The sequence below is a fragment of the Ornithodoros turicata genome, chromosome 1, assembly GCF_037126465.1.
Source record: "Ornithodoros turicata isolate Travis chromosome 1, ASM3712646v1, whole genome shotgun sequence".
Classification (NCBI taxonomy): Eukaryota; Metazoa; Arthropoda; class Arachnida; order Ixodida; family Argasidae; genus Ornithodoros; species Ornithodoros turicata.
Window position 1 is genome coordinate 48,024,489 of NC_088201.1, and position 24,073 is coordinate 48,048,561.

At 47.2% G+C, this 24,073-nt stretch overlaps 1 protein-coding gene across 1 annotated transcript; it reads left to right on the forward strand.

Annotated features, from left to right (window-relative positions):
* The first annotated feature begins 1,656 nt into the window (after positions 1–1,656).
* LOC135398701 (carboxypeptidase B-like) lies at positions 1,657–18,628 on the forward strand. Its single transcript, XM_064630089.1, has 11 exons — positions 1,657–1,815; positions 2,557–2,632; positions 6,431–6,567; positions 6,635–6,740; positions 13,757–13,855; positions 14,396–14,494; positions 14,616–14,723; positions 15,386–15,485; positions 15,651–15,853; positions 17,127–17,211; positions 18,345–18,628. Exons 1-11 carry the CDS (start codon positions 1,727–1,729, stop codon positions 18,509–18,511), a joined length of 1,269 nt encoding a protein of 422 aa, XP_064486159.1. The 5' UTR covers positions 1,657–1,726; the 3' UTR covers positions 18,512–18,628.
* The last annotated feature ends 5,445 nt before the right edge of the window (positions 18,629–24,073 follow it).

Consider the following 24,073-nt stretch of genomic DNA (forward strand, 5'->3'; position numbering starts at 1 on the left):
AGTAGGGTAGAAGCGTAGTATGGTGTTCTGCCTAGTTTGGTACCTGCCATAGAAATCATAAGTAGACAGGCTAGAAGAAAAGCTGGGAGAGAGAGTGATGGGGGAGAGCAAAGGAGTTGTACGGAGGCAAGACCCTCTCCCAATGTCCAAGTCTGGGAGGCGCCATGATCGATATTGTGGATTCGGCCGGATTCGGCCACAGCCTTTCCACGTGTGAAGACCAGGCACGTTCGGCGCAATGGTATCCAATCCAATGCAAGTCGCTTCCGCTTCCGCTGGGCTCCGTGTGCCATGCCGTGTGCGAAGTGTGTTTGTTTTGTCTGCCATCATCTGTGCGCTTGGATTCCGTAGGGACCGAGTATCGTACGGTTTAAACCTTGTGCTGCAACATGAAAAAAAAACGGCACACGGAACTCGTAGGAGACACCGTTCGTAACACGTTAGGCCTACCGTATCGATCATGGAGGCTCACATGTTGAGATGCCCCTCTTCGCTGGCTTGGCTCCTAGTTATTCTGAGAGTTCTATGGCACCTGCGGACCGTTGTCGGGTGACGCAGCCTAAACTATGATTAATATAACTGCGGACTTCTGTTCAAAATGTCCTGTTTCAAAAATTACTGCATTTATTCCTAGTAACGACAGAACAAGGAGAGTGTTGGTTACACAGATGCATGACTAGGGAATACAACAGTTAACACGGAGGGACGTCAAAGACACAGCATTGAAGCTGAACGCTGTGTCGTCCGTCCGTGTTAATTGCCACGTTCTCTAGCCACGTATCCGCATTTATTTATTTGTTATTTTATTATTTACCCTCAGGACTGTTAAGCGTTACAGAATAAGTACAACGTTCGGAATTCAATGAGAAGTACAAAAAAAGCACATGTACGATAAATTAAAAGCACGCATTAAATGTGCATAATATCAAATATCATTATGTTACATACTATATATTGAACGCATAATATTAAATTATGCGCTCAATGCGCATAATATGAAGGTCAAAGAGACCATCAAATTATATGTATCGTTCAAATATAGTACAACAACAACAACAAATAGTACATGTATAGTGAAGATTAGTGACGACATTTGTCACTCAATACTGTAATACAGCGTTTTTAGACGCATTAGGAAACGGATGCCCTGAGCAACCAGGGTTCAGTAGTGGAAAAAATAGCGCAAAAGTATCGCGTTGCATTAATTTAATAGCGATATCGTGCTACTTCACCAAATTTGCAAGGAGGCTAGCGCTGAGCTACTTTTGAGTGCAGTAGCGGATCTAGTGTATTCCTTTACACGGGCGCCTCAATAATAGTGAGTTTTAGTGCATCGTACGCTATCGCCTTTGCGTACGTAAGGAATAGCGTTAGTGGTTCTGCGCACGCGCAAAACGCAGCTTCGCGCAAGCTTCGTGCAGAGCGCAGAAACACCACGCTATCCCTTACGTACGCTATCGCCTTTGCGTACGATGCGCTAAAACTCGCTAATATTCGCATTCATTCCACGGAAATTTTTCTAAATATGCGAGTAACACAAATGTCACAATAAGTACGCAGGAAACGGAAAACCGGTTGTCACTATGCAATGCCAAAGGAAATGTAGTATAGCGATGCCATAGATCGTCTTTCAGAAGACGGTCCCACAATGCCTGGTATCCCGGCGTCCAGTGTAACGCGAAGCAGCAGTCACGTACCTTGTCTCGTAACTTGGTTACATCGCACAATGGCAACGACAACTACGGTCCACGTATTCCTCTTACTCATCTCCTATGTACATGCACAAGAAGACGAAGGCCCAGAGAGCTTCGCCGGGTAAGCTTCGAGTCACAATTTAAGATCTTCCGGTTATTATCCTGGATTTCTTTTTTCCTTTCTTGTTCTAAGGGCTGGTATGCCCATTTAGACTGTTTAATTGTTGTCGAAAAATGAGCCCACAATAGCCTGATCAAGAATTGTGACCAAAAAAAAGGTATTATCCAATGCATAACCTTTATTTGCTCTCTGTGGGTTGAATGCACCTGAAGAGAACCCCCCGCTGAGGTATTTTCATCTCATTCGCCCAGTTGAAGCCTTAAATGTCGTCACGTGAGAGTCGCATAGCCAACCTTAGATCTTCCATTAGTTGATTCTTCTACGGCAAGCAGTTCATGATGTCTGCAAGTGAATCCAGGACAAAGGGACAGAGGAAGTGGGGTATAAATGATCTCATATACTAACATCCCATTTTAGCCGTGAATGCTGTCACTCACCAGTCGCTTCCTCTGCAGTGTTTTGCAGCCATTGTGACACAGGATGTCTGGTATAACCGATATCACTATACGCTTTCTTCGCGTTTCAGCCGTAAATGCTGACACGCAGCCAGTGGCATAGCTGTCCTCGTGTTTTTCACTCGCTGCTTTGTTCTGCAGTATGAGCTGTCCAAGGACATCTTTCGGGGTTGGGGAGAGAGGAGGAGTGGTTCTCTTACTTTAGCGGCGTTCCCATCAATAGCCAGCAATTTTGGAACCGTTTATTTTATATTGTAACTTCTAGTATGTTCTCCATGTACCGCAGCCATCATCTCTTTTCTGTCAAAATCGACACCAAGCAACATCTGAAGACGTTGCTGGAACTCAGGGATGTTTTGGAGGTAAGAATGCCGTTTTATGCAGTATACGTCTAGAGAACGCTGAGGGCCTGTAGATGAACCAACACCAATCGTTTTACGTAAATCTTTGATTGTGCACGTTTAGTTTCTTTTAAAACGTCAGGGGTCGGATTCACAAACGCGATCGTAAGTTACGCTAAGATGCGCTAAGACGTCGTAGCCTGCGATGCGCGTACGTGCTCTCGGTCTTTCGGTAGCCGTAATGGATGCCATGCAATCACAGGCGAAACGCGTTCGATGACACAGCAAATATATTCCCAGTATATGTTCGTCTCTGGGAGCGGGTGGGTGAGGGTGTTTTGTAAGCGGTGTGTGGCACTCAGTTTTGCAGCTTTTATGGCTTCTTTTGTCTTTCTTACAGACAATTTGGAGGGGCGTTGGGGGTGTCTTAGCGGGGTGTAGGGGATGCTTGAAAAATCCTGCGACCCGATTTTACGGAGCACAAAGTTGAAGCATTTGTTGAAGGTTACCAAGCAAAAAAGTGCCTCAATGTCACTTCGGGGATAGTCTCGAAGGTTCTGTGGCAAAGTGCAATGCGTATTACGGAGTCTTTGTTTCCCGTCACCAAATCCACCACTGCCAAATAACGCCGCCATCTTTCTTCGTAAGACTGCTCGGGAGCTCTCGCAGGATTCCGCCGTAAGCTGCGAAGATTTTGCGACGCGCGCCTTTCGTGAATCTACACTTCGTCGTAACTTTCCCGTACGATGGAGTTACGACAGATTCCGTCGCACGAGCTCTTTGTGAATCCGACCCCAGAGACGTACGTGGAGTATTTACATTTACAGCTACAACGCACGCCACAGCATAGCGATGTCAAGATCGTGTCACACTTTAATCGCTCGGAGTAACAACCCATGTCAAAGGTGCAGCGAACGATCCTATTCAAAAAATAGGAATAATTCAATTACAGGAAATGCCGTCAGATATTTCCATCGGCTATGTTCTCTCAAGTTAAAGGGACTATCGCATCCTGGAATGCAGAGCTTTCGCAGAAGCACACGGCACATGCACGCCTATTCAAAGCGTGCTTTCTTCCGCGCACCGAAACGCCGGCACGCGAGAAGCTCGACGTAAGATGCCCTAGGACTGCCTCTGGAAATGGCGGGAGTTCTTATTGTCGCCCTCGAGGACCCCCAAGGTTGACGGCCAGACCCCCAAGAACACGCTGACATCCCTCACTTATCCTGAGGATGTCATTGCGGGACAGCAGTGATATCCTGAGAATATCCCCACATGATCCTCAATTTGTTAGAAAAGTGTTAGAATGAGACTCCAGAGATGGTCCTAGGGACCTACATCTGGGGACAAGACTGGGATACTCTCAGGAGCACTATAGGATTCATGTAAAATTCTCCAGTAAATCTGCTTTCATTTCTCGCTTTTAGAAGTGTGCAGACGTTTACAGTGGAAACGGACTCTCTCTTGCAGTTTTCAACCTCGGCCACCAGCTTGTCATTTTCCGTCTCTCATTTTTGATTGTTTTTTGATGACGAACAATGGGTGCCGTGGTATAAAAAGCAAAAACATATAAAACGTCATGTGCCACTAAGTGTAAGACTAAGACAGCCGACTTTGAAAGAAATATCCAACAGTGGCATTTCCTTTCGCAGATAAATCATATACTACATATTGCTTATCTTGCGAGATTCCTCCTAGCATCGCAGTAAAAACCAAGGGTGAGGAACCTAAGTTTAATTCAATTTCATGTATAAGTAACAGACCAGTTACGAATTCCTTGGAGTATAAGGATACAACCAAGGTAGCGTCTGTGTTTCCTACATAGTTGATTTAAAACATCCACCGAAAGTCAAGCACGCGCTGTAATACGCCATCACTTTTCTGTATCTTCCACGGAAATGCTCCGTGCAGCATCCCGTCAGGGACCTTGCACGGATGTTCATGGCAACGAGGTCACAATGAAAGGTCTAGCAAGCTATATTTTATCGCACATTGAACCCAGTGCATGGAGTATCCCTTGAAATCATTCAACTTGTATTTGTATCCGTGTATTTTTGTATTTTCTCTTTCTATTCTACTATTCTCTCTTTGTAATATTTTGTAGTTTATACATGATCGCTGCTGATTTGGTTCAATTTGGTTATGACAAAGAAACCGAAACGCTAATTAATGGGCGCAGGCATAGAAATGCACATCGCATTATTAAACTAATTTACTTTATTAACATTATTAAACTAATTTACTACTCCTATATATGTCCTCCGGCTGGCGGCCGCAGGATGTACGCAAATGACTATCACTGGAAGATCCCATGATGACACTCTCCGGATCTCCTCCGGACATCTCATCACGGACGAGGACGCGATGACACTTTGAGGACGTCCTGAGGATCGCGAGTGTTCTTGGGGACGTGACCGATTCTTGCCGTGCCGGTCCTTTATAGCGGACGAATTTTTGGACGCACTGTACGACAGAGCGCCATTTCTGCTGGAAATGGTAGTTTGCCGTGGCGCAGAACATCTAGAAACCGAGAGAGCAAAAAAAGAAGAAAAAGAAAGGACATCTCATCAACTGAGCCGTCAATGATAAATATGTAGACGGGTAAAAATCCAGCGAACCAGTAGAGAAGTACGAAGGGAGTTGCCTCAGGACAGGAGCCGCCGATATTTTACTGTCTCTGTTCGATAAATATCGGCGGCTCCTGTCCTGAGGTAACTCCCTTCGTAATGATAGATATGGTAGCTCTGATGTCCCATGAGAGCTATCCCACTTGCCGCTAGAAGTTCTGTACGCCGTTCGGACCCGTAGCACTAAAACGCCTCCCTTGCGGTACAGGAGGTTATAGAAGTACACCTGATGACAGCAGACGAGACAAACAAGGCCGGTTTGCATCCATGTTAAGCACATGTCTTAGACACATTTTCAATAGCCTTGGCAGTGCTCCCAGCAGAGGCAGCCAGCGCATGCTCAATGCCAAGACTATTGAGAATGAATATGAGAATCTTACTGAACGTTTATGAAATCCAACCAGAGAGCTCGAATACGAATTGGATTGGGTCAGACACAAGGTATGCCAAACGTTGTCGTATATTTTTATTTTATTTATTTATTTATTTCGAACTCCGCTAACTTTAGCGGCGAAGAGTGTTGCATCCAGGGGCAGAACCAGCACATGTTTGTCCAGGGGGATTGGGGGAGAGGTCCGGTTTAGGACTGCATGCTACACACACTGCATAAGCTCAACTGATAAACACTCGGTGACGAGAGAAATTGAGAGAGGGGTCAGGACATCCCAACCCTCTTGGAAAATCTGCTTTGTCTGGCTGCTCCCATCGTATGTCACGGCGGCTCCCAGACCCGGACGCTGAGAAACAGCATCCCTTCCTTATAAATCCCCTGCTTTCCTCCACTGCTCTCTCTCCCATCCATTCTTCTTTATTTTTAATAAACATATCCCCTCCCCTTTCTTCTGACCTTCCCTATGATTTCTTTGTCGCGCTGAGATCGTGCCTCTCGACAGAGGGATTCAAGTCTCCCGCTGCACAATAAAACTTTTTCCTTCAGTCTGTGGATTCGAACCCAGCCGAGGACACCGGTAGCCTGGTACAAATTGCTCAGGTTCATCGTCTAGGAACAATCATACGGTCCTGCGGTTCCGTGTTCTTATGTCACGCATGTAACACCAATCCTTGATTTGAGACCCTTACTTGTGGTGCAAATGACAGACAGAAGCAAGACAGCACTAGTTTAAGCTTCTCGTGGCAAACTGTGAAATCAACTAGCAATGACTGATGCATGAACTGCATTACCTAATTATAGCTCGATGTATGGAACGACGCCATCAAAGAAGGACGTACTGGGCTCATTCGAGTTCCACCGGAAAGCGTGGATGGGTTGATGGAAGCGATGCACTCCTCTGGAATGCAGTATAACATACGGTCAGACGACTTGCAGAGGTGGGTTCCAGGAAATGATTCGCTATTTTATGATATTCGTGTTACTAACGCCCTGCTATGAATTCAGGATGATCAACGAAGAGAAGCATCTGTTGGCTTCTGAAGAACGTTATGGAACTGCAAAGCTGTCTCTTCAGCAGCTCGATGTTAGCAGGTACCACAGTTACAAGACAGTAAGTGACTCATGCGGAACATATTGTCATGATAAGCGAACATTGCAAAAGAGGTGCGTATGTGCGAAGAAATTAATTTTTGGGAGGTTACTAAAAAAAGGTCCCCTGCAGCCGCAATTCGAAAATTGCAGTATTAGGGATATATCTGCCGGTCTCCCTAGTCCATTCGCTGTAGTTGGTGATGTCAATGCGCACCATCCATTGTGGGGTAGCAGAAAGGTGGACTCTCGCGGCAAGATCTGGGCGGACATTATAGAGGCTATGCGACATTATTTTCTAAATGGCGGGTCTTCTACGTTCCTCGGCCGGTGTTTTCGAGCAGTCTGCCTGGACCTTTCTCTTTGCTCGAAGGATGTACCCAGGTACCTGTCGTAGGCGGTTGGGCTGGACGGTCGGGGAAGTGATCACCTTCCCACCTTTATTGATTTTCCCAAATTCACTCAAAAACAAAGGCATAAAGTTGTGACGATTACGGATTGGTCAGCCTTTCGCGCCTTGTGTGTTCAGACGGCGTCTCGGCAGATGAGATGGCAGCAGGCATCGAGGAGGCCCTTCGTTCATCAAGAAGGGGTGTTAAAGTCGTCCCTGGTCATCTCGGCGCAAACCCTGGGGTTGAGCAGATGCGTGGATACCGTCGACGTACGGAGCGCACAGCCCGTCAGACTTGGTGCTCAAAGACATTCGAGAAGCCCGCCATGCGAGCAACGCAGTCACTAAAGAGCTGGCTGCGGTTGACCGTAAGAGCTGGAGGCAGTTCTTCGGAACTGTGTCGCATTTTGACAATCCTGCAAAGATATGGCGTGTAGCAAGAAGTTTAAGCGAGCCCCCCACGAACCAACATTCTCATGGTGCGCTTGCGCTAGGCTCCTCCAAGTCCGAAGTCGAGGTGGCTCAGGCTTTTTGCAATACCACTGCCGCTCCTTCATTGTCGCTGCGCCCCCAATCAGTGACCCGGACCTGGATACGGACTTCTCGCTAACCGAGCTCAGAAATGCACTACTGTTGTCTCGGGTTCAGTCCTCTCCAGATCCGGATAACATCACCTGTAGAGCTCTCCGCAGTTTCGACCAGAATTGCCTCAAGTATATGCTGAAGGTATTTAATATAAGTCATAGAGGTCGGGGAAAGTATCTGAGAGTTGGGAGCGCGCACGTGTTATTCCGCTGCTGAAACCGGGTAAAACCAGGTAACCCTTTAGACCAGTGAGCCTGACTAGCTGCATTGGCAAGTTAATGGAGCGCATGGTACTTTCCAGACTTAAGTGGTGGCTCGAACATCACTGCTTTTACTCGCAAGAAATGTCAGGTTTTCGTCCACACAGAGCAGCAGTAGATTTGGTTCTGGATCTAATCACGTCCGTGGAAGAAGCAAAGGTGCACAAGAAGACAGTGCTGGCAACCTTCCTCGATATTAAGCTGGCGTACGACACTGTAAGCCATGCTTCTGTCCTCCATGGTCTTGTTGAAGCCGCCCTGCCCTCCAGAGTACTCTTATGGCTGACTGATTTCCTTCATGGGCGTAAACTGTTCGTCCGCACAGGCCAGGGTGGAACGGATCCTGTCACGTTGACCCATGGTGTTCTCCAGGGGAGCGTTCTAAGCCCTATCTTGTTCAACGTAGTTATGGCTGGTCTTCGGGGTTGCGTCGGCAGGAAAGTGGTTATTTCGATCTATGCTGATGACGTGTGTCTGTGGACCAGCGGTAAATCCCGTCCTACCATCCAGCGACGCCTGCAACTCGTCTTCGACGCCATTCAGCGGTACCTGTCACTGGCAGGCTTGAACATCTCGACGCAAAAGACAGTGCTACTCCCATTTACAAGACGGAACATGCGGCCCTTTCAGCTTTTGGTTGCTGGTATACAACTGAAGTACATGTCTCACGCTAGGTTACTCGGTTTTACTGTGGATGCAAAGCTTTTTTGGCGGAGGCATATTGCAAGCATGGAGGAGGTCGGGATCCACCGTTGGATTGCGGTGATCCGTCGGTTGGCAGGCATGAGGTAGGGCAGCGATACGAATTCTCTCTTGACCGTCCACAGGCCTTTGGTGGGAGGATCGCTTGCGTATAGTTTGCCGGTGCTGAATGGCCTCCCACCATATTCAGATCATACATAAGTTGCAATGCCTTCTGGCACGAAGCCTCCGTGTGTGTCTCGGAGTCCCGCGAGCAGCAGAGACCAGAGTAGTTATTGTTGAAGCGAAGGAGACCCCACTGTACTTTCTTCGCTACGGAGCGACCTGCCGACTTTTCCTCTGCCTTTTATCCTACCATCGGCGACACCCGCTCGTCTCGAAGATTTTGAGACGCAAGCACCGCAAGGTCCGCCCGCTGATCGCTCAGTTGAAGCCTAGAATTCCGCGTTTTGTGGTGAGGACAGTAGCTCTATCCCAAGCCCGGTCATCTGCCTATCCACTCCTGGTCTGCATGGAAGAAAAAGGGGTGTAGTCCCGTGTGTCGCCAAGCAGCTTACCCTGGGCATGGCGAACGATAGGTACACGACGTCAACGTCGGTTTTCACTACGGGTCATCTACTCGGGATGGTTCATCATCAGTCTTTGTCATTCTCTCTCAGTCAGTCTCCTGTGGTTACCATCTTTCGCACAGAACATCATTTACGTGTGCCTAGCTCTACAGCACCCTCTTTGCTATGCAAAAAATATCAGCCATCCCTGCTCAGCCCTGAATCGTCTTTACAGCCTCAAGACCCGCGCTCCAGTGTATGGCGAACTTAGGGATACGCGGCTCCCTCAGTCCTGTCGTCTTTAAGGGCACACTATCGTATTGCATTGGATCCCCGGACATGTCGGCATCAGCGGTAATGAGGCAACAGACAAAGCCGCTTTGAGCACCCATCGCGATGCCGCCTCCGGGTGCCCGTAGATACCTCCTCGACCTTCAGCGGCCCAAGATGCAGGCCCAATGGCAACACGACGTAGCTCACTCCCTTCTCTCTGTTGTACACTCCACGCTTTCTCTTGAACTCCCTCCGTGCACTTTTACTGCACTCGTCCACTGCGCCGAACAATGCCTTTACACCTGCCTTTAAACACCGTCTCGGCTCCACCTCGTCTTCCTTCTGCCCCACCTGTGGAGTGCACGGTGACCTCTGCCACATCATATTGGCTTGTGGGCAACATCACCAAGAGCGTGCACTCATGAAAATTGGTGTGCAACGCATTGACAAACGGCCGTTCAACCTCGTCAAAATTCTCGGACCGTGGTCGAACGCTGCTCACCGGATACAGGGTGTTCGTGTTCTTGCGGAGTTCTTGCGCTCCACCGGTCTGACGACGGATATTTAAAAGTACTCTTCCCATCATCATCCCCTCATCTCTTCCCAAAGAGCAACGGGGAGGTGTACCGCCACAGCGGCGGTGAATCACCCACCTCATCACCATCTAATGTATACATGTATGTGTGTGTCGAAAATAGCGCGCTCACTGCATTACATGTATAGAGTTCCGGGTTTTCGGAGTTGATTGTCGCATATTTGGGAGAGTGTTTTTCGGAATTCATTATTTTCTAAGAATTCTGAGTTTGTCGTCCTTTATTTTTTACAACTGAGACAATATATGAAATGCCAAGAAAAAATGCGACGGTTGTGAAACGATATACACACAAAAAGAATGAGAAGCTGCCTTGTAAAAACACTTACTGTTATGCGGCAGAACTTGCAGACAACGACGCCTGTATCACGATCCTTTGGCGACGTGAACATCTCTAAATGACATGTGGCAAGGCAGTTTTTGTTTCCGTCCCATCTTACTGTCTACGTTGCAATAACTATAGCTGCTCCTTCAAGATGACAATTTGAACGTCATCTGTTGTTCCTTGTCCACTTCGAGGAATAGGGCAATCATGATTCAAAGAAAAGGAAAAAGCTAGGCGCTGGACCTTTCTCAAATCCACGTGGGAAATGGCCAAAATGGACTTAAAGTGCCCTCGTGTCGATTAGAGTCGGTAAATAGGGTACAGTGTTCAGTGGTACCAATGTCGGGGTGCCTCTGGGCAAGGATGTAGTTCATTCGCGTTACACGGATGCTGCTGTGGATCTGGGCGGAGTGGAAAGGCGGAGCAATCCGAATTGTGTAAATATTACCCACGTATGTTTCACGGACTTCTTCGGGAAACCCGAAATCCTAATTATATCCCACCACCATACCAAATCATACGACGAAGTAGACTTCCATAGAGGCTGGAGTCAGCTCGAGTTGCCCTTGTTGGAAGTCAACGAACTTTTTGCCAAATAGTATAACGTTCCATTAAAATCCTCCTGAGGCGAGCACGGTCTTCTACTTGAAACGCAATCCACACCCTGGAGGAAAGCGGCTGGGACTTCAACTCTCGAGCAAAAAAGCTACTAACCGGCATCAAGAACATCACGATAGAACGACTCAAGGCTGGATGAACACTCGTCCCACTCATTCAAGAAAACTGAACAGCGAAACTACACCACGGAGATTATGGTCTCTTTCAGACCGGCATACAAAATCTTCCAATGATCAGGAACTCACGCACAGTACCTTACAAAATGAGATGGTACTCGGCTCCCATGTACGAGGAGAAGGTATTGCATGCGATTTCCATACTGGAGTGACGGAGTTACACCGTGCACACCCCTCCTGTGGCTTTGAAACAAGCACATAGTCGTAGGCTTTCAGTAAACCCTAACGGCAGCAGTACCCTTGGGAGACATGCCTGTATTCAACCATGACACCCTGCAATGGTTTAAAAATGGAACAGAAGACGATGACGACGACAAACATTCTCGAAATTATAGCCCCCAAAAAACTGCAGAGGTGCCTGGACAACTGCATTTCTCTAAAACATTCGTTAAAGTTGTTGAGACCGAGCGAACAGCGTCAGCGAACAAAATGGCGGCCTGTAAAACCGAACTGACTAGTTCTCGAGCTGTGCTGCGTAAGGGCCAGTTCTCACTTGGCGACGCACACAGGCCGAAAGCGTGCTGGGCGAACGCAATGCATCCTGGACAGGTCCTGGTCGCACGTCACAGCAAACGTCAAGGCACACGTGACCTTAAAGATGGGGGCGCCCGTGATCGGCGGCCAAACCGTTTGTAAACAATGCGGTTGTTGTTTCTGGACGACGTTTTGGATGTTTTTCGATCACGGTAATTATTTTTATCCGATAATCTCGCAATAAAACGCGCAGTTTTACACATAAAGCCTCGTATTGTTGCCAACTTCCAAAGATGTGATGACGACCGCGCGTTAAGACTTACCGAGCCGATGCAATGTACTTAAACTAAGGTGAAATGGGCTACCATGTTGCGGAAGAAGCACCGCATAGTTTACGCTGGCAAAATACGGTCATCTCTTGGTGTTATGACGGCGAAAATATGTCGGTAAGCGGCAAAACGACAGGTAAACAAAGTCACATGACCTCAAAATGACGTTTTCTATGACGTGCGACCAGGACAAGATGGCAGTTTTGCCAAAAGCACCCGCTTGAGGGTAGTTACAACAATGGCGGGTTTGTGTCACCCCTGTGGCGACGCCCGACGCGGCGTCGTGAGCGGGCGGCGGAAATAGACGCGCATTTCCGGAGTCATGAGAGGGGAGACGTCGAGCCAAAAAAACTGCCATGCCGAACTTCTTTCACGACGTCGGCGAGAGCTGCCGAGAACGACAGCTGGCGACCAATTAGGTGACACAGAAAGGCCACGCCTCCTGATTTTTCGTCTGCTTGGACGACGGAATGCCAGTGTGGTGAGAACATGAAAATTGTGCGCGCTGACGGGGCGGCGCCAATGCGCCTCTACTTCCGCCGCCCGCTCACGACACCGCGTCGGGCATCACCAAGTGAGAACTGGCCCTAAAGCCGCGCGCCGCAAAAGTGGCGCGTTGTTTGATGATGCGGCGGCTACATCCTCAAGCAACTACAGACCACGAGGAGAAACGTGGTGCGGCGTTCACGTTCCTGTCGACGCAGTAATCTCTTCTTCACACATGTAAACAGGCCAAGCCTTTGCACCGAAATAAATGCGATCATACAGAGATCACCTTTCACGCTATTGGGTTAATCAGTGTATGCCCCTCCTACTCCGTACAAACAGCCACACGTGCGGGCAGATTGCGCAGCAATAACGCGCCATAAAGCAGAAAACTGTGCTTCTGAACTCAATCGTCAATACAAGGATCCCACTGATAATAACAGCCTTCCGGGCCCCTCTAGTTCATCCAGAACCAGTATTTCTGACACTATAATTGCATCTGCGCTCGCCCACGTCGGTCCGTATACGCTATGAAAGTATAGGTTAGCCTTTCGCGCTGTCCCTCAGCTTTTTCTTTTCCCCTCATGCATATAGAATGGTCTCATTGGATCGCTCTCAAATAAGGTACCACAACAACTGCATGTGAGGACCACGTTGCCTAATCCTTTTCACCATAGTGTTGCGGCCCGTGTGCGAATACCCCCTTATTGCTGCTATTGCTGCTTTCTGAGTAGACAGACGCTTTGTCAGGTGCTTTCTCCAACCTTTTCTTTCTCTCATGCGTACCATCTTTCTCTCAGAGACGTGCTGTCGAGCGTATTGCAATTAATACTTTGATTGGCCGGATTACGCAATGTCCTTCAAAGGTAACACAAAATATTGTCTCGGCAAAATCGTGTCCAAGTACAGCTTGCGTGATTCCCTCCGCGTTTCATGTTGGCCCTTCAGGTCTTACGCTAGGCTCTAGACTCTAGAGCGTCCAACCACTTCCAGGAGTGGAAGTGATCGTATGCGAAGCTCTAGACCCTATACACCGCTTTGATGCCACTGGTAAGCGAATACGCCTGCAGTAAGGACGTTCATAATATGACCGTAAAGGTTCATGTACCAGAACCGTATCAACGAGACAAAAAAAAAAAAGCAAAACAGCTTCCGCGTACTTGTCCTATGCAAATAGACATCAATGGGAGAAACGGGCTCAACATGGCAAGCCAGCATTGCATTACTGAAATAGTTCGGCAATAATGTTTTCTGAGCCTCCCTTGTGTGCTTATTGCAGATATCGGAGGCGTTGGTGATGTACCCGAGAGAATATTCGTTCGTCCAAACGACCAGCATAGGCCAAACGCACGAAGGAGAAGAAATTATGGCGATCCAGGCAAGTAACGAGTTACTGCGAATTTATTACTGCATTTATTGTCTAGTGCTCGCTTTGGAAGGAAAAGCAAGGTTCGGTTCAAATGTACGTTCGCTTGTAGTGTTTCCCTATTTGTTTTGCGCTTAGCTTTTTGTCCTTTTTTTTTTCTTTTTATTGGGGGAAATAATTGTATGGAATATATAGGCTGAAACTTCCAACTAAGAATGATAATTTCTGGGAAAAGACGCCACCTGAAGCATTTAGTCCTCGAAACAATGAGATGAAGGATGCGTCAATGAACGACTGGATGAGCGCGAGAAGATGGAGTGTGTGTTGGTTACGAGAACGCTAACAGTAGACACGGACACAGACAAGAGACAACGATCGGTATGAACACTTTCAGGACTAAATTCCGCGTCAGCAGCACCAGTTGTAAATTCGGATTAGGATTCCCACCTGGAATGCAAACGATGCTGGACGTCGGTTTGCAAGTAAATTAGGGTCAACATGCGAGCGGAGGATACACCGTGTATTTACTTCTCATATGCCTTCCTTCCGCAGATTGCACGAGCTCCTGACAAACCGATTGTTCTTATGGACTGCGGCATCCACGCCAGAGAATGGGTAACCATCGCAGCCTGTATGTACATCATCAACGAAGTACGTAGAGCTTTTCCTTCCAAATTGTTTCTTGCCTCGGCACAGTGCTCGCCCGTGTCAGCTCGAACAGAAGGTTTTCGGGAGGAACAGTTTCTCCAGTACTGTATTTCTCCGTACACAGCTCTTAAATAATATAAAGGATCCATACGTCAATGAGAGGTCAGCGATGTATGAATGGAGGATTATACCGTGCATGAATCCCGACGGATACGAATATTCCAGGACAACTGTAAGTACTATTTTACGACTTAATTAACCACGCTAATTTATTTTACGCTGCATCGTTCGAGTAATCTGAGAAGCATGTAAAATCTAGATACGTACCGGACATCTGACAATTCTTGAAAAATAAACTGCCATCGTGGCTTCCTCATCAAGATTTCCAGTTTATTCTCAGTTTTCACCTCTTAATCCTACAGCATGGGCGAAAAGTTACTTCGCCGCGAAGCGGCAGCTAAAAATTCAACAGGCATCCTTAGCCGACCATCACTCTTCTGGAAAAACGCTGAAGAGAATTCCCAAGGATCCGCGCCGAAATGTAAAGCGAGCTTCACATGATACACTGAGGCGTTAGGTGAAACCCGCTTATGACCTGTCCATAGGCGTTATGTATTCAGAACAGCATTTCGGGAATAACTTCAGTTTGGTTCGAGTAATTGCGATGCTCTCTCAGTGATTTGCCAATAAGTTACAAGGTTAGCAAGTTGAAAAAATTAGAAGCGTATATGAGTAATTGTCTTGGATTCCAATGTTTCCAATGGTTGTCAATGTTTCCACGGCACAACAGGTGCATTGCTCGTGCCCGAAAGTGTTCGCACTTTCCTAGTATGAGACTCTGCAACGCAAGGCTCTATATATGGCAGACAAGTGATGGGTTTTGTTTATTCGCAGAACCGTTTTTGGAGGAAGAATCGCTCCGTTCAATGGACCTCGAACGGGACCAAGTGCTACGGCACGGATCTTAATCGCAACTTCGACGTGTCCTTTTGCAGTATGTTCTACATCAAACTACCTTGGATTTCTGTAGAGCCTTTCAAAGTTGCTATTGAAATTGAAACGCGATATTTTGACCCAATACCGTTATTTGTAATTGCTATAAGAAGTTCGTGTTACACAAAGAACGATGTTAATGTCATGTTTCTCATGTTGGTGCTAGGTGCACCAGACACACCTGACCCATGCAAAGAGACTTTCTGCGGAAGGGCACCCTTCTCGGAACCTGAAACGACAGCTTTCCGTGATTACGTTACTACATTCAAGGACCGCATCGTATTCTACTTCAGCATCCACTCTTTCGGAGATCTGTGGTTGATACCTTATGGATTCCGCGTAGACAAGCCTCCAGACTACGATAGCCTGGTTAGTTTAACTCAATGGCACACGATGCCAACGACGCATAAGACGACGCCCTTACAAAGGACAGCATTCCTTTGGCTTGCGTCGTCATTTCCCAAGTAGGCTTCACCTCACTGTCGAAATAGGTTTTGTGGGGGCGAGGCAAACTGCCAAACCGCACTAAACTAACCTAAAATATCTACCATAGGCTAACCTATTGGCTATCCGATCATAGGCTAACAGACTTCAGCGACCCGCATCGAGACTCGAGAGTCAGTCGCCGGGAGTCTACTCTCGAGCACCTCGTGCTGAATCCTCAAATTTTAGAACTGGAGTCACTTGCGACTGGGATAACGTCACGCGAGCCGCGCCGTTGTATTTTCGCCCACCAAGAGTCGACTCTCGAGTCCAATAAACGAACACAACCACTGTCAACGGTGTCTGCGCAATTTTTGCAAACTCTTGCAAAAACGAGCGGGTGATTTTGTTGGAAGAATGTGCGCCGGGAATGCGGGGAGGCATGCCGATGTGCCTCGGGGGGAGGGATCCGCCAGAGGTTTAGTGTTGCTCCGCTCCCCCCCCCCCCAAAAAAAAAAAAAAAAACATGACGACAGTGAGGTGAAGAGGACTTGATTTCACCGCGTCATTATGTGATTTAAGTAGAGTGACCATTATTGCCACGGTAAAGAAAATAGGACAAACGTGGGAGAAGTGAGAAGCAAAAACCACGAGGACTCACGGTCTTAGCTTCATCCACGTTCGCATGCTTCTCACTTCACTCTTGATGTGTTGAATGGCGTCACAAAGTGCGTCTCCGTGCGCAACCGAAGTACATGTACCACATATGTTTGACCAAGAACTCTGCAGCTAGATTCAGTTGCCCGTAGAAAGTAGTTTCGTTCAGGAGAACATCATTGAAATTTGAAAACGTCCGCATCTTTTCCCACCATTTTAAAAAAATGACGCAAGGTTGCCAAACGAAGTTCCACAAGCACGCAATTCTGCAACACAAGTTTCCGCGCACCCCTCTCTGCGCGAAGGTATACTGATGGATGGAACAACTGATGCAGTAATGAATTGTATTCTCTGCAACATATTTTTATGGTACGTTTATTGAAAAATACTGCGCGTAAGAGCAGTAAGGCTTGTTTCGGTTTCCTGCTTTCTCCCTTCATATTGATGAGTACGGTGAGCGTTTTAGTGTAGTCCGCAAGATCTAGATGACACAAATATTCTCACAAACATTATTTTTCCTATAAGTAAATAAAAATAAATTAGTAATTTCTTGAAACGTTAGATGACAAGAGCCAAGAGAGGAGTCCAAGCAATCTGGGAACTGAGTGGAGAAGCGTACAGGATTGGCCCGGTTTCCTCCGTTCTGTGTGAGTGCTCTCCCGTTTCTGCTGTAATATATACGAGAACGCTGAGACTTCATTAAATTTTATACGTATTCAGAAGCCGACCTGCACTGTAATTTACATGCGATAGTATACACAGCCGGCATTAAAAAAGCCTGGGAACATTGCTTCTCTGCCGAAATTTTTATGCCTTCTTTACACCTTACTCATAACCTATTCTTCGTAAACATTTTTCTAACCAGAACACTGCGATCGAATTCTTGGTTTTGCTATTCTGAAGCGTAACTCTAAACTAACCAAGTTACTTGTAACTTAGCCTGTTATCATTTGTGAATAGCAGTGAGCAGTGAGCAGCACATGAGCGAAGACGCGGTATCTTTATTTCCCTTCGGTCCTGCTTTATAATTCTGGAGCTGACCACACGGAAGAGACTGTAGAGAAAATTGTGTCCCTCGACATGAGTCCTTATCAGTGATTTATCCAGAATCGCAAGCACGAGAACTGTGTTGCAGAAAATCGGGGTATGGGGCTGTTCATAATTAGCTATGTTGTAACAGCTTGTAGGGGGTCCACAGAAAAGAGGCAGGGAAGTGTCGCCAAACATATGGGGGGAGGCGTAGGGGGGGGGGGGGGTCTGGATAAATCGCTGGTCCTGATCGACGGTGATGGAATGTCATGGAGGGATCTCAGCCCGTGACCTCACCCTAGGAACTAGTCAGTGGAACTCAAGCTGGTGATGAGTGTCTGTAAGTTGGGTGACTTGTCCACGCAACTGCCACAAGGGAAATATACGAGCAAACAACATTTTCTCTCTTCCGTGTCATCAGAAGTATCAAGCATGAACGATCACGAGCAAGCCTCGCCATATTAGTTACTTTCAAACTATAAGCCGCCCTCATGACTGCATCCATCTTCATCGGCGCTCTTTGTTCCTTCGGCGACTGACGTCCGTTGTGAAGCAGACGACTTGTGAAACTCCATTTTTATTCCCCGTCAATCATCACACGGACAATATAAACAAGAAACAAAACGTCTCGTTTATTTTAGTGTTTTCTTATTTAACTACGGTTCAGAGACAATCCCGAATTCCCGATTGGATACGTAAAAAAATCTACCTTTACTGACTGTAGTTTTCAACACTAACGTTTATATTTCAGATATCGCTCCTGGAACAGCTATTGACTGGATGTACGTGAAGAAGGGAGTAAAAATGAGTTTTACATTGGAGATATCAGGCGAGAAATCTGGCTTCCTGCTGAACCAAAGTTCCATCGTCCGCACCTCGCGAGATCTGTGGACAGGCATTTTGGCTGCAATCGGATGACCGTGGAATATTCATACTGCCGTGTGTTTGTGCTCTGTCGTTGTGTCTCTTCAAATTGAGTCTAACCATACGCGTCTCTCGTTGAAGTAAGCAAGAATTAAAGGACTTACAGGATGACTGTTTCTTAGCAACTTTAAGAAAATTGTGAAGCTCTGGTGCTATATCGTTTAATGTTTTGAAAATTAAAGTTTTTCCAGAGAACCCTGCTATTTTCAATGCACTAGCACCCTTGATATTCAGGGGGCGAGCACGACCTGCATCCTGTTTCTCTGGTGCCGGGGGCCCGATCTTCAACATGTCGTTATCCCACAAAGCGCGTTAAATGCATCACTTCGGTCCGTGATTCGCCACCAGCTCTTGTGCGAGCCTACCACAGCGGCTTTGGAGCGCGCCAACTTTAAATACAACGATCGCTATGTGAGATTTCAAGATCGGGGCCCGGAAGACGGGCTTATTGATAAATACCTTTCTTGGTGGTGGTGGTGATGGAACGGCTTGCCGTAGTCGACAACGCTCAGGCGGGCAACGTCACGACTATCACAGAGAGGACCGTGCGTCGTGGGCCGACTTCATAGGGAAAGCTTCTGAGGGAAACCCAGGAAAATCACTCAGTACAGCACTTCTTTTTCCTCGGGATTTTGGCCAATCGCGCCAGACAATTTCAAACACGGGATTTCCGCGGCTACAAGTGACTGCCCATGTGGCTCGCGGCGGCTCGTTTCCACAGCCACAGGGGGGTTAGTATGCGTCCTAAACCGACATGCCTCTGGAAAGTCTGCCGGAAGGAAAACCTCAGACAGCACAGTCGGTGGTAGGACTCGAACCGACCTCCTCCCAGTCCTCAGCTGCCTTGGCTACCATCAACGAGCGGATGCTTTTACCCGCTCGGAAATTCTCTAGTTCAGTAGCAGTATACACGGAGGGCTCTTCAAGAAACGGTAAGGTCATGCACCGGCATTTATCATTGCACCCGAGGCCGTATAGTGCGAGGACGACGCCTTTCGCACCGAACCTCATTAGCAGCTGAAGAACAAACTGTAATTCCCTTCTCTCTACAATACGTAGCTCAGCGTTAGCCCCCACATGTGCACAGAGTTCAGACTCCAAATCTGCGCTGCAAGCTATTGAATACACAGAGAGACAGACATGCCGCCCCCCATGGTGACGGGTGTGTCAATGGCTTACCGCAAGGTGTATGAAGCAGGCCACAGCGGGATACCAGGCTACTGTGAACTCGTGAGGATGAACAGTCTGACCGCGCCGCAGAAGCACCTCTCTCCTCCAGAAGACGGACGACTATAGCACTTCTAAGAGGTGATTGTTCTTCATTCTTCGACACAACGTAGAGTCCGTGGCCTCGCGGATCGCACCAAACTACCTTTACTTGGAAAATCTGGAACATGTCTTTCTCCATCGCCCGCACTATACATCCAGGACTACACTTTCTGTGTCTCTAAATCAGCTAGATTCTCGACGCATGGCGAAATTGCTCGGTCCATTGTCAAATCCAGCAGACGAATGCACTGCCCAAAAAGCAGTGCATTCGTCGTGCATTCCTCACTTTTCTGGACAGTGTAGGACATTGGTCCTCACTGTGAAGCTCTTCAATATATTTCCACAAAATTACTTCCAGGCATAGAGCGCTGCCTATAGCGATGTAACACCCCAAACGTAATCATTGAAACACTGCGACTATTATTACACTCTGCGTGAAATACAGGACACTCTTGACGCGCTGTCCCACGTGCGGAAAACCGGTCACGTGCGTCGAATTTTACGCATGGTTTCACGCAGTGAAATAACATGGGTCTACCTTTGGGGACATTGGTAAAATAACTTTGAACCAGGGGGGCAATATTCCTGTTGGAAGAAAACGGGACGCAAGAGCGGAGGGGGGTTGAAAGAACACTTACAAAAGACGCCCATTTTCGCCCCCAACGCGCGAAGAAGTGACAGCGATAGCTGCATCGTCATCGCGCCATGTTTTCAAGCAGTGTTGCCAAATTTGGGGAAAAGTCGCTAAATTTAGCGGATTTCGGGGTCGACAAAATTTTGCATTTGGGATTAGCGAATTCTTTGGTGACTTTCTGGCACGTTTAGTGACTTTTTTTAGCGACACGGATATTCCTTCATGAAGTCAGGAAGAATCGTGATTTTCCTGTCACATTTCGGTGGAAAACATGCTCTCGCGAAGAACAATATGTTTCGCCAGCCCTGACAGCGCTAGTTTCTTTGGGCTGTTTCCAGTTTGCCCCTTTTCTGACGCGCCACGTGGACATGTCTTCGTTTTCCCTTGAACCGAGCGTTTTATCGTTTTTAGAATGGACTACAGGCGCATGCGTTTTCCAAAATGCCTCCCAAGCACGACCAGTAGTAAAGAGCTGGGATATGTTTCCAACATTCAGGGGATGGCTGCGTCTAGTTAAAGGCAGCGACAAAAGAGCCCAGTGCGTCTACTGGTAGTGTGAGATTTATGCGAGGCTGTCAGACATAAAGAAGCATAACAAGTCTGAAAAACACGAGAAGGCATCGGAACCTTTTGCGAGCAATAAACAAACCACGTGCCTCAAATGACAAAGCCAGAGAAAGTTCGGCAGAAGGTGTTCACGGTGTTTTATCCACTTTTATCCACATTTTTATCCACTCAAACTCGTTTTGTCATGTCCTCTCTTGGCCGTCTAGCACACTCATTCGATCCGGTACGTCATTCACCACATTGTTTCATAACGTGCGATGAACAAAAAAAAAGGGGGGAATATACATTTATTAAAAGGAAAGGTCTGCCAGACCAGAACAAAAAGGGCACAGTGGTGGCAGCGACTTTTTTAGCGACTTTCAGTTCCAATTTTAACGACTTTTAGCGACTTTTCGGGATGCCAATAGCGACTTCCTGTGGATGAGATTTGGCAACACTGTTTCAAGGCTTTAACAGCAAGCTGCAGGCACGATACAACACAAGATTAAACAAGTGGACCAAAAGTTTATCCAGTCATTGAAGACAGCGGGCAGAAAGGCACCGACAAAATTTTGGGGCTATATCAAATCATTGACACAAAAACCGCAGAAACACTCCGACTCTAGTTCTCCAGTCCATATATGGAGGAAATTAAGCTCCAAAAATGGCTGACCAGGCAAATGTCCAGTGAGACAGAAAGTAGAACTACAATACCTGTACACAAACCAAGGAAAACAACAAAAGCATCCCCACAGGGGAAATCACATTACAAGAGGTGGATCATGCACTGCAGAGACTGGATGCCTCAAGCAGCGCAGGGCCCGATGGGGTATCTCCAAGGATATTGAAACAGCTAGGCTCCAAAAGAAAGAAGTGGCTGACAACATTATTCAATAATGTGTGGAGGACAAAAGAAATCCCAATGAAATGGAAGGAGTCACGGATAACTCTGCTATATAAAGGAACAGGGGATAAACAAGACTTCAACAACTGTCTAGTAACTGTGTAACGACCAATAACTGTGACATCTACAGCCTACAGGACCTTTGCACGGATAATTGGAAATAGAGTTGAACAACAGGTGGAAGAACAAGAAATATTTGGAGAGATGCAAAATGGCTTTAGAAAGGACAGGAGATTGGAGGATAACCTATTCGTACTAACACAGCTGATAGATATCAAAAGAAAACAACGGAGCCTTGTCTCTCGGATTCCTTGATATCAGGAAGGCATACAATTCGGTTCAACAGGAAAAGCTCTGGGATGTACTTAAACAATACAAAACTGAAGATGATCTAACTGTAATGATCCAGGCTTTGTATGATGGTGCAACAGCAGCTGCAAAATGGAAAGGGAAGCTGACAGGCAGCATACCAATCAAGAAAGGGGTGAAACAAGGCTGTCCACTATCGCCTGCACTCTTCAATATCTATATAGCGGAACTGGAAAAACTTCTCCTCAAATCGGAAATGGGACTTCAACTGCAATACTGGGAAGACGGCAAGCAACAACATTTAACTATACCAGGACTTTTGTACGCGGACGACATTTTGTTAATTTCGGAGCGAGAGGAAGAGCTACAAAACATGCTTAACATATGTGGAACTTTCGCAACAAAGAGAGGACTGGATTTCAACACCAAGAAATCTGGAATTCTTTACATAGGGAAGCAAGGTAGCCCCCCAAAGCTCACAATTCAAGGATTGGATATACAGAATCTGGACTCTCATACTATCTGGGAATCAACATCGAAGCTGACGCAACTGGTTTTCAGAAGCTGCGAACGAAGGCACAACGGGCAATGGGGTATCTAAACCGAGTTGCGCAGTGGAGTTACAGTTACCCACAAGTGGTGTGGGAACTGTGGAAAGCTGTAGTAGTTCCCAGCCTAACTTTCGGCAATGGAATAATTTGTCATTGGGTCAAGGTATTGGGTATTGGGTCAAGGTATTGGGTATTGGGTCAAGCACACGAGAATACCTGGAGAGGAAACAAAGGGAAATAGGCCGAATGGCCCTCCGGGCCCACAAGTCTACCCCTAATGAAGCTGTACTCGGCAACATGGGAGTCTCTACGCTCACCACACACACATAGACAACTGTGTTCACACTTGCTTTATTCAAAGAGCGACAACAGACCTTTACTATCAGTTAAGTATGTCAGGAAGGCAAGGCACCGCAACTCCGTGGGGATATCCTTGTTATTGGAAACTCCGACAGATGCGCACTCATTTCACGTACACACGCCTCGAATCATTTACGTCTCTTGCCCTCGATATCGCGTCGTCTCACTACGGGGTCTTCGTCTTCACTTCATGGCCTCCACTTCGCGTTGCCTCACCTCTGGGTCCTCTCGCTTGATTTGAGCCTCCTGGAGGCACATGCAGCTTCTCGTTGTGCTTCACTTTGTGTACGCTGCTCACGAGCAGCAGCGACCCGCTGCGCTTTCCACTTTCGCACTTCAGATGGCGTGTGCATGGCCGCCCCATTGTGAGGAGTCTGGTACCATGACGACAAGTGCACAGTTACAGCTTTATTTCCATCTCCCTGCGCTGCGATTGACTACAGGTGGTGTGATGTGATTGGTGACATCCACTGTACAACGTGATGCCGTGACGTCTTAGCGCAGTGACGTCATTTCGTTTCTGCTACTTTCGCCATAATCACCGTCAACGCCGCAAAACCTCCCTCATACAGCCTAGAGTCACTAGAGTAAAAAATAATGAGCTTTTTTTTCTTTTTTGTCCTACAGGGGAGGGGGAACGTTGGGTTAGGCCAGCGGAGATTCAGCAACGCAAAACTTGTTGTGCACAGGGGCAGATCGAGGGGTGGGGGTGGGGGGTCCGGATGTCCTGACCCCCTCATCAATTTCTGTCTTCACATTGTGTTTAATTGACCCTAGATCGCCTATCTAGCATGCTGTCTATGGCTGGACCCCCTCCTCAGAAAAATCCTGGATCCACCCCTGGATATGCACCCATCTATATGCGCAAAAGAAGGTACTCGTGGATGCATCAACGGACGACGTAATAAGTTGCATTCCAAGGAAGGAAACATATTCGTGGTAGGTTTTAAAAAATACTACGTGTGTGACGAGTAAACATTGTT

Excerpts from the sequence above, each read along its gene's own strand:
- LOC135398701 (XM_064630089.1), top strand. The coding sequence starts at position 1,727 with ATGGCAACGACAACTACGGTCCACGTATTCCTCTTACTCATCTCCTAT. Across the intron at positions 6,568-6,634 it reads CGGTCAGACGACTTGCAGAG|GATGATCAACGAAGAGAAGC; the intron begins GTGGGTTCCAGG and ends CTATGAATTCAG. Across the intron at positions 6,741-13,756 it reads GGTACCACAGTTACAAGACA|ATATCGGAGGCGTTGGTGAT; the intron begins GTAAGTGACTCA and ends TGCTTATTGCAG.